This window comes from Sprattus sprattus (assembly GCF_963457725.1).
Source record: "Sprattus sprattus genome assembly, chromosome: 9".
Taxonomy (NCBI): Eukaryota; Metazoa; Chordata; class Actinopteri; order Clupeiformes; family Clupeidae; genus Sprattus; species Sprattus sprattus.
In genome coordinates, this window is record NC_137928.1 from 7,965,951 (window position 1) to 7,976,878 (window position 10,928).

A 10,928-nucleotide genomic window follows, 5' to 3' on the forward strand; every position below is an offset into this window, starting at 1 on the left:
AGGCTATCGTGAGCGTGGGGTAGGTAAGGGATATCCCAACGGGTGTTGTTGCCTAAACCTCCGGCCTCGGTGGCTACGGCCGAACACCACCCGTGGGAATATCCCTTATCCCACTCGCACTCGTAATAGCTATAGCCTATTGCTTAAATATATTTTGAACTTTCGATTCAGCAGCCCCCCCCATAAAAAAAATATTTTTATTACACGGTATTTATATGGTTTTATTATATGGTTAAATATTTACATTTGTGTACAAACATGTGGAACTTTGAACTGATTTTAACATAATAAGAATCATAAAATCTTAGGCCTATTCTGCACTGGAAATAAATATGAATAAATAAATGAATAGCGTTCTCCACATATTTGGCAAGTATTAACATCACTTGTTTTTGTTGTCCTTTTTTGGATATCCCAAACATATGTTTGGGCATCCCAATTGATAGCTCCTTTTGATTACCTACAACATTTATTCTCAAAATAACCAGTGTGAATGAGCCTGAGGATGTCATACTCATAATTCTAGTCAGAATATGAGTCTGATACTGCTCCATTGAGCTGTGATTATGGGGCGTGTTTCAACGAACCAGGAAAGAAATGCCTCTTCGCTCAATTGGATACCTTGAACCAATCAGAGCAATGTAGTATGACCATCTGATACATTAAACTTTTACTGGATGCCGTAGGAAGGACAGCAAAAACATCTTTTCGATTGAGAAATGCCTTGATCGCGTTTCTCTGTTCCTCGTTCAAAATTAATGTGCTGTCAATATCTGTGAGATATGCACGCTCAAGTAATACTTATTAGCAGCGAGGCTGGCTAGCTAATATGTGTTTCAATGGATTTTTGGTCTAATCGTTAGCAGTAACCTAACAATAATGGTCTAGGAAGTGGTTCTCAACCCTTGGGTCGCGACTCAAATTTGGGAGTTTCTGAAAGGGTTGCGAGACGAATTCTAAATGTATTTTTTGTTTTTACCAACAAGCAATATATTCCACAACAGTAAACATAATCTTATCATAATTTGTGTATTATTATGATAATAATAACTTATCTTCCCAGAGAGGTAGCTTGCTAACATGTTTGGATTTCTGAAAAGTAGTAACCTTTTAAAGGAAAACTGACATAACAGTTTGGACAAAATGAATCGATGCTGGTAATACTAATGTGCTATGCCTGGTGATATGTGTTCACACACAATAACAGATGTCCATTATCCAACCACATCAACCGTAGCTAAAATAAAAAATGATCATCCCGGGCAACCTATCCCTCTCCTCCTACCTATTCACCCCTCTCTATATCATAATGTTCTGTCATTGAAACTGACGATGTGGCCATATTACTTATCGTCCCCGTTACCAGAGTTTGTATCCCAGTTGCTTCCCTTACCCTAATCCAGGTTTGGGATCACCCCCAATTTCTATATCTGTTGTGTATTCATATTGCCACTACAGCTCCCATGATCCTTCATGTTATGGGGGAACTATAAAGGGGCTGCACTCCCCACTTTCACCCTCTTGAACTCTGGCTCTGCCTTCACTCCACTCTGCGCTCCTGATGAGCCAGGGCTACCTGTAATTACTAGTCAATGAATGGCAGTTACATTAACGGCATTTCCAACGCCTCTTACTTCTTTAATCGTACCCCCAATCTCGTGGTCCGGTGACAAATATAAATAAACTTTCTGCCCATTGATAAAACTTTATCACAATACATACTTACATACAAACTACATATACGTTGAAGTTCTCAACATTCATTACATTTTCTAATTTGAAAGTTTATGAATTGTGAGGGGCGTTTTGTACTACCTACTACCTACCCCAGACAGGCATACCACTTATTTCTATGGCAATACCACATGAATATAACCTGCAGTACACTACATATTCAAAGGTGGCCTAAAATACCAACACTGACTAAACTTGCTCAATTATGGCGAAACTCATATTATTGTCAACCAAATGTACAGTTACAGTAGCGCACCGTGAAAATATTTACGAAAATGTATATGGCCCAATTTTTGGCTGGCCCTAAGGCACGTGTCTTGTCTGCCCAATGGTTAATCTGGCTACAGTGCTTGGTCTGTGCATATTAGGCAAGTGTTATTTATGCAAACCAATGTGTACGTAATTTCCTTTCGCCGCAAACATTTTGGCATTTTGACTCCAGACTTCTTGCAGACACACCAGGGCGACACCACCATACCAGAGCCTCAGTCTTTTTTCAGTCCTTCTTGGTAATTTTCCAGTTTTTTTTTTTGAAGATCCAGACAAAAACAGAAGGTTTCTCGAGGGAAAAACAGGGTAATTTAATAATTTGAGGGAATTTTAACACAAAACAATTCAAGAAAACGACTGAAGCAGCTAACGGCTAACAAGCAAAAGACAAAACCAAGAATATCCTCACAATTTTTTTTTTAAATAAATAGAATAGAAAAAAATCACAGGCAGGAGCAAAAAGTAACATATAGTCACAAGACATGTCTGATAAATAGGTGAATGCAGAAATATTGCGGGAAATCTAACAAAGGCAGGAAGTAATCACAAAAGGTAAGAGGTCAGGTCTGAAGCACATGGACGACAAAAAAAAACACAAAGCCCATGTGGGCTAAAGGAGTCCTTGGCTGCCCCTAGAGACCGAAAAATGTCCCAACTCATGACAGTTACAGGATTTTCTTTTCACTTTCTGTAACATTGTCAGATTGGTTTCGGAACTGCAGTGTGTAATGGTTACAGAATCACTGCTCATCATAGTGCTTTATTTTGTAGCACACTTATCCAAGACTGCCACAACTGTGTTTTCACTTTTAATTCAAACGTAAAAAGACTAACAACACAATTTTCATTTATTTTTCCAACATAAGATTGTGAAAAACGAAAATACATCAGCATAATGACTGGCCATTTTGCGGTTGCCTAACTGCTTTCTGTCTCTTTGGCTTTATTAAGGAGTATTTTCGTGACTGATTAGTAGGTTTGTGGCAAAGTAAACACTCTTCTTTTCAGATCTGGATAAAACTCTGGTTCTTGGTCGTTGAGGACATTTTATTTTATTTTGCTAGAACAAAACCAAAAGCTTTAACCTGAGCAAGTCTCAAACAGTAGTGATTTTACTTGTCACACTAAATCACTTGCTACATTAAATCACACAATACTAATCTTACTTGTCAAACTAAATCTTCCTTGGCCTTTCCCTAATTGTTGATTGTCTTTACATACAGATTATTGAGTTTTCATGCACAGTTTTCCACCACAGTATCACATTGCAGCTGCAAAACAAAGTCCTTGAGAAGCGTGAAGCGGCCATGTTGCATTGATGCCTGTTAGTCAGGCTGAGGCCTCCGCGTCCTTTGAGGAGTCTGCCTGTAGCTTCAGACTGGTGAGTAGTTGCAGCTCATGTGAATCTCCTCTTGAGTTTCAGTTTGTGTACTGGTATCTTCCCTAGGAAAAGCATTGTTTCTGATATGCTCACTTATTGCACAATTGCACTCCATTGACATACAACACAGCTACAACAAGTACAGGTCAATGTCAATAATGTGATTGTATTAGGGAAAGGCTATTTTTACTGCTCAGCATTTGCCTTTTTCTATTCCTTGTTACAAAATGAAGAAAATTTTGAAAAATGAAATTACACTTTTCACAGTCCAGAGTATCCTGCCTGATTTGAAACCCTTAACCCTGGAATGTTCACAGCATTATGTTGCCAATGTTAACACTTATACACAAGTGACAGTGACACATTGTGGTTTAAAAATAAGGACAGTACCTGGAGGGGTCAGACCGACCCTTAATGATGCAAAGCAAACCGTCACAGAAGAAACTCCCCTAGAGAAAATAAGTGATGTGCATCTGTTAATATCATTGTAAGGCATAATCACAGTATCCACACTAAGTACAGAGAGCATTTTGAGGGCTAAACCGTGAGGGTAGTGAGTCCAAAACTGTAACTACTGGTACTACTGACCTCTACTGGTTATTCAGCCAAATTACATCTGGCATCCTGAAAATGCTGATCATGATTTTATACTTACAGCACCCAGTAGAGCAAGTCCTGATCCAATGTTAATTAAGGTGGGGATAATACGAAATTCGCCTGCCTTTGGAAACAAGTACAACAGTGTAATCAAATTGGATCATTGTTCCCTGCTTTATAAGAGAAACACAAGTATTTATGTCATACCTTTCCGTGAACCATGATGTAGAGACGAATTCCATACACCTTATATAAAGTCCTGTAGGTCTGTCCAGCTGCATTCTTGTAATAGCGGGCATATCTGGAGATGTTATCAGCGCTAATGTTAATATCTACTTTCTACTGTGACCCAAGTTGATGTCAGTTCTGCTGATTGGAGACAAACATTGCTAACTGAATGCCCTGAGTCAGGCAAAAGGCTCTACCTGAAATTGAAGGTAGTGATAGAGCTGTAAAAGTCCAGACGGATGAAGCTGTATTTGGGATGGCACTGGGACGAGCCAATGTCCAGATTGCAGTCCCAGTTGATTAGGATCCCAATCGCCCCACCCTGAGAGGACACACAACTGTCCTGGTTAGTGGCACAGAAAAGAGCTGCTCTGTTGTTGTGTTCTGATATAACACACAAGTGTGGCTGGTGGGTGTGTTGGAATTGTCCATGGTGGAAAATGATATGTTATTTCAGTGACATGTTGTTGATCAGCTGTATGAGTATGTAGCTATATTATGTGGCCTATGTTGTGTGAGTATGTATCTATATTATGTGGCCTATGTTGTGTGAGTATGTATCTATATTATGTGGCCTATGTTGTGTGAGTATGTATCTATATTATGTGGCCTATGTTGTCTGAGTATGTATCTATATTATGTGGCCTATGTTGTCTGAGTATATATCTATATTATGTGGCCTATTTTGTGTGAGTTTTAAGCTATACAAGAGATATTTGTGGTAAATGCTCTGGTGCAGTGCTGCATTTCTTATATATGAGAAGGGAAATGATAAGAAATGTCATTATTGTGTATTAACATCATGGATATTATATGTTTCATATCATTCAAGTTGGACCTCTTTCCAGACGTCTCTCAAGGGGTTAAACTTTTTAAAAGCCTGCAAGGATAGTTGTTAACTTCAAGGATGTTTGAGACATGAATTGCATTAGCCTATAACACATTTCCTACCTTGCTAATACGTAAATATATAGGCATAACGCACCACTTTTCTAATAAAGGGAATGTGATATTGTATTGACAGAGATTGGTGCACAACATAGCATTCTGATTACGGCAACTGTCAAGTTCCCCTTCTGAGTTGCAGTAAATGGCTTAGTTTGCTCAGCGATGTTAACTATCCTTATTTAACTGAAAAAATTAACGGTGAATAATGGCAGACTTTAAGACTTCACAGACCTTAATAACTTCAAACTGGTTAAGAGAGAACATATTTTTATCAAAGGCATATTTTAAACTTTCCCCTGCTACTCCAAAAGCTTCAAACTGATTATTGCAGAGAGCCTAAACAATCATTTACCAGCATGAGACATGACAGCATGCTCCAACCTCCAGCTTTGCTTTCAAGTAACATCATCAGGTCATATACAATAATGTTAGTCTACTTTACCTCCCACCTGTATTCAGGAGTTTATCACTGCATACAGTATATCTAGTCAAACTGATACAAATAGTGTACTCACTGCTTGAGCTATGTCCTGAAACCTGTGTCCAGTTTTGTTAATAATATCCCCCAGCCGGAAGATGGGACAGTAAGGATGAGCCAACTCATCGTAGTTGCACGTTTGTAAATACCCTCTGTCCTGTGTCTCACGGACGTTTGATCTGGAATCAATGGAGGCTTACAATTAGCCCCATAACTTCATGTGTGCTCATTCTAAAGGGGAGCTTTGAATCACTGTATCGTGCCACCAACAAGATCACATTACTCCATTCTTTCCCAGAACTGACCAGAGTTTGACTTACTTTGAGAAGCTAAATCTTGGAAATCTGATGAAGTTCTTGATAAAGATGGTAAAGTTTTCAGCTTTTCCTAGCCACTGCACACTGCCAAAAACAGGTTGATGATTTTTACACAAACAGTTTTTCTCTCATGTATGTTTCTGAAACAAAGCATGGCATTCACCTATTCATGGACATGGACGAACAGTCTGGTTTAAAACAGTAATCATTTTATCTAAACAGGATTGTTTGATGGAAGCTCTCTGTGAATTGGTCTACAGACCATTTATTTCTTAATTTAGAAAGAAAAAAGTTCAGTGATGTATATTTCCATCATGTATAAGTCCTCAGTGAAAGTAATGGTTGCTGTAGTAAAAGGTGTCTCACTGGGATTTCTGACTCGTTTCAACTGGACACCAGCCATATATTTCACAGGTCCCAGTGTCATTTATGTCCTTTTTCAAGCACCGACCAGTCTTTATTCCTGAAGTATAGATAGCACATTATTCAAAATGTAAAAATGACACTAACACCAAAGCAGACAAGGATTCTGTTGTAGAAATAGTATGCTATTTCATGTTGGCTGTTATCACATTAACAATAAGCAGCTGGACATTGAGTAAAAGCACAAGAAATGATACTACACCCCATCACATCCAGCCAAATATGTAAACCTTCATTAAAGGTATAGCACTCATTTTTCCTGTTAGCACTTCATGGGGACTTCGCTTGTTTATTACGACTGAAAAGCCTAATTGCACTCTCATAATATGGTACTTCCTTAGTCATACCATGACCAGCTCTAACGGCCTCATCAGGTGGGCAGTCGTCATCGTCACTACAGCGACCATCCGGAACCCTATCACTCTAAAAGGATAACAATCATAAAATTATTTTAACCTGCGGGACAATCTTAATTCATCTTCATAAACACATGGGGGCAGATTATATTCCGTGGAAGCCACCATGTTGTGCCACCATGTTTTTAAAGTGGCCCAGAACCATTTTTGGGGAATTTAATAATAATGTAATTCAGAATTCAGAGAGATATACAGGGAATGGGAAAATGTGTGGCACCCTACCTGTCTGCTTGTAAACACTTTGAGATAGGCACTTACTTCAGCACAGTTGTCTAATGTCTGATTTGGTGTTTCTATGAAATTGGTTTTGATGAAAAGATTAGCTCCACCCTGCAAAGACAACCATTGAGAAAATATCTGTCTACAACAGTTATTGTAATTTATTTTATTATCTAACTAGAAATGCTAAACCTGTGATACCAACCAGAGATACAATTAATAATAAGATAGAGCAGGCCAACTTTAATGACATTTCACAAGAACTACATCATTGCCATACGTCTGGACTCACATGAGGTGGAATTACATAGTCCTCCGGTCCCCACAAACTGAATCCCGTGTCGCTGGAATTGATTGGTACAACTCCTTTCACTTTGGTGACTACAGAGCTCTGTATGGACTCCTCTACTGCTTGATAGCTCTTCTTCGTTACAAAAACCCACCTTGGTAAAAGATTAAAGACAAATGTATGAATCAACAACGAGAAATATTACTTCATATATGACCAAGAACAACCACAATATTACCAAGAAAGTAAGTTACCGGTAGTTATCCTTTAGCAGTTAGTCCGTTCAAAATCTACAGGTAAGTGTACAGCTGGTGTGTGCTTACCCGATTAAGTATCCGATGATACACAGCTGAATAACTCCATATAATATGCCAAGTTTCCTACTGTTCTTATACTTAAGCATATTGGGGAAGCCTTTTTTTCTTAAACGTTGACATCCTCGGGCGATGGGACTACATCCAGACATGACATTCGCTGGATATTCGAACTTCAGATTTGATGACGATAAGCCCGTTTTATTCAGGCAGGCGCTGGTATACGTAATAGCTTTCGGTTGTGGCATCAACAAACCCACCATGCAGCTGAAATTGGCACTCCTGACAGAAGTCAACAAACGGAATATGTATCGGTTTGTCAAATAGTGCTACTCTTATAAAACCGTCTAACTCAACTATCTAACACGTGCAGCAGTTCTGTAATTCCTTTACTGAACACATGGCAGTGTGAGCATTTAATGGAGATAGCTACTGGAAGCCCTTTGCATGAATGTAAAGCGTTAAGAATATTGACATCATAGTTCTCCTAGCCTTCCTTGTGATCAGCTTGCTATATGTAGCAAGACAATGAATGAATGCAACGCCACTCGCTGTGCTCTCTCTCTCTCTCTCTCTCTCTCTCTCTGTATTTATGGATAGAATATTTTTTTAATTGTTGCATATTTGTGGTTCATAATTTACAATAATTATCATAAATAATTAGCATTTACAAATCATTGTGACTTTCTCTCATTTTTAAGACATTATTAAGGCATTTAAGACGTGTACTTTTAAACCAGATGGATTAGTTCATTTATTTTGAGCTATAATGAACAACTCTTATGGTGATGATGCTCCATAATTATTCGAGGGCACCTTCACTATTGTAAACAACAGGACTTTGGCTGTGACACCAAGCAGTCTTAATTGGCACGGTGGTACTCTTACTTGCACTATTCATCCCCTGAAATTCAACTGTGTGTGTAAGAAAATATAGGTTGACACTAAAACTACATAGTAAAATGCAAAATTACCCAATTGAATGTGACATTTGTGTCAGGGTTTGCTATTGAGGAACCATTGCGTACCCATTTGAACAGTGAATATGTTCACATTCTATTGTCAGCAGCTGTTCCCATACAGTATCTCATCTTTGTCTTATTCTCCTGCCAGCCGCACTTAAAAGAAACATTATATTTGTCTTGGAGGCTGCCTGGAATGGTCGACCTGCTCATCAATTATGCAGTGCACAGGCTAACAAGACGGAGTGCTGCATGGCTTCATACTGTAGGCTTAGCTGAGCTACTGAGTGTAACAAGATGTATAGATAAGACGCATATTTTCAGAATCTATCAGCACAGAATGCATGAAAAAAGACATTTCTATCATATATTTGTTGTAAATCAGAAGATGTGTAGTTGCTGGTAGTCTTTCCCCTGATAAATCTAGACAGGTAGTTACTCTCATTAAATTGCATATGATTTACCATTACTGATATGTTGAAGTCTGACATTTTACTACGTTTACATTTTTAGGGAAATTCATTCCTATTTACGACTGTATTTGTTTCACAAGTGCAGCTCTGTGCTTGCACAATTAGAGGCATAGAACAGACACACATCTGTGTACCTTTCTAAGAGTGTGGTACAAGATAACTTTAATAACTTAGCCTTACTTTCATAATATCTCAAAATGTGTGTTTTCTTCTCCACTGCAATGCCCACAAAGCTCTCATATTATCTCACGCTTCATCCAGTTGATTAAATAGTGGGTGCATCAAATTGAAATGCAAAAAAGAAATCTCAACATATTGAACCGTCTGGTTGCATTTTGTTCGGAAACACATAAAAATGACTTTTGCAAAGTGGGAAAATTCATTGAGTTTTATAGGTGGAACGCAGCATGTGGAAAATATGAAAATTGGCCTTTTTAAATTAATTTTTTCTTAATTTTGCATTTTTTGCACTGGTATTTCCTTCAGGACATGCATATTCTAGTTCTTCTTGAAAGCAAAGCCCAAAGTGGCACCAGAGAACGATATCAAAAATGTTCCGATTTATCATGGCTCCCCCAATGGGTAAAAGCTGATGTGCCGTTCCACCTCTAGAACACCACGTATCGCAAAAACATTTTGCATTTATTGTTTTTGCATGGATGGTAACACTTTGAGCACCCAGACAGATCAATATGCTGGACCTGTGTATTTTGATGCACTCCACTGTAGAACCATTTTATCACTGATGTTGCCCCACCTATCCCCTCAGCTTTAAATACACAAGCGCAACAACAAGGCACACCCCAAGCTCTCACCCTTAACCAAACTGGATTACATTTTTTATGCCCCCCAATTATGAGCAAGCCTTCATGACAAATTATAATTACAAATTGCGATTTGTCTACCATTCATCCGTAGTTTAGTGTCTTATGATGATCTCTGCACACATCTGTTCCTGTTTGTGTATAACCCTGTCTCAGAAAATGAAGGGAAAGGCTATAGGAAGCATCCTCTAGGCAAAGGAGCCTTTCTGTATAGCACCTATTGCTGGGCCAAGGGTATTAACATCACCATTAAGGTTTATTGTGATGACGGATGGAAAAGCTTTTAAGCAATACATTAATCCCATTAAAAATGATCTGTGGTCTGTATTAAAAGGGGAAAGAGACTGCATAGGATCAATACAGAGCAGAGACGAGCAGTCGCAGAGTTAATTTGTTTGGGTGTTTTTGGAGATTTCTTCAGCCTTCATGTCTCCAAATTGATTTTTAATGTGATAAACAGCAATTACTCATCAGCAAAGGCTATTGTATTGTTAACATCTTAGTACTCAGCAGAAGACATCTTTTAAAATCTAACAGTGACAGATTTTTCAAGAAAGTTTGAAGGGCCTCTTCTGCTTATATTTCTTCTTCTGTTGGAGCCATTTATATCCACCTTTTAGTAAGGGTTATTTTAGTGTTACTTATTTTAGCCACTTGGGGGAGTACTGCACTGGGTGTGGCACGTCACTGGGAATTAGGTATACAGTATATACAGGTGTGGTAAATCAATTAGGGAAAGGTGTGAATGGCGGGGAACACACGGTTCTTACTGTAGCCGTGAAACCCACTTCACTGACAGAATCTTGCTTATTAATCAAACAGCACTGGGTGAAAGGACCAATTTTATGTATACTTTTATATCTTTATAATAAACGGGAACACCACCCAAAGAGAGCTCATGCCTGGACAAGGATCATTCGCTACGCGTTGGGAACACTTTGCCATCCACGCTGAGGCTTATAGGATAGCCTCCACATCTTCAGTCAGATCTTCTGCAGATGTCATGTTGTAAAATGTTGTGACATTACCTTGACAAATACATTTATGAAATCTAA

General features: G+C 38.6%; 1 protein-coding gene across 1 annotated transcript; it reads right to left on the reverse strand.

Moving 5' to 3' along the window:
- Positions 1–3,681: 3,681 nt before the first annotated feature.
- On the reverse strand, positions 3,682–7,703 carry LOC308370020 (P2X purinoceptor 5-like; the record flags this gene model as incomplete). The annotated part of the gene is made up of 11 exons (XM_080844579.1): positions 3,682–3,687; positions 4,041–4,106; positions 4,190–4,283; positions 4,408–4,532; positions 5,674–5,815; positions 5,957–6,037; positions 6,320–6,416; positions 6,724–6,799; positions 7,051–7,122; positions 7,304–7,454; positions 7,624–7,703. 11 exons carry the CDS (start codon positions 7,701–7,703, stop codon positions 3,682–3,684), a joined length of 990 nt encoding a protein of 329 aa, XP_080700705.1.
- Positions 7,704–10,928: the final 3,225 nt, after the last annotated feature.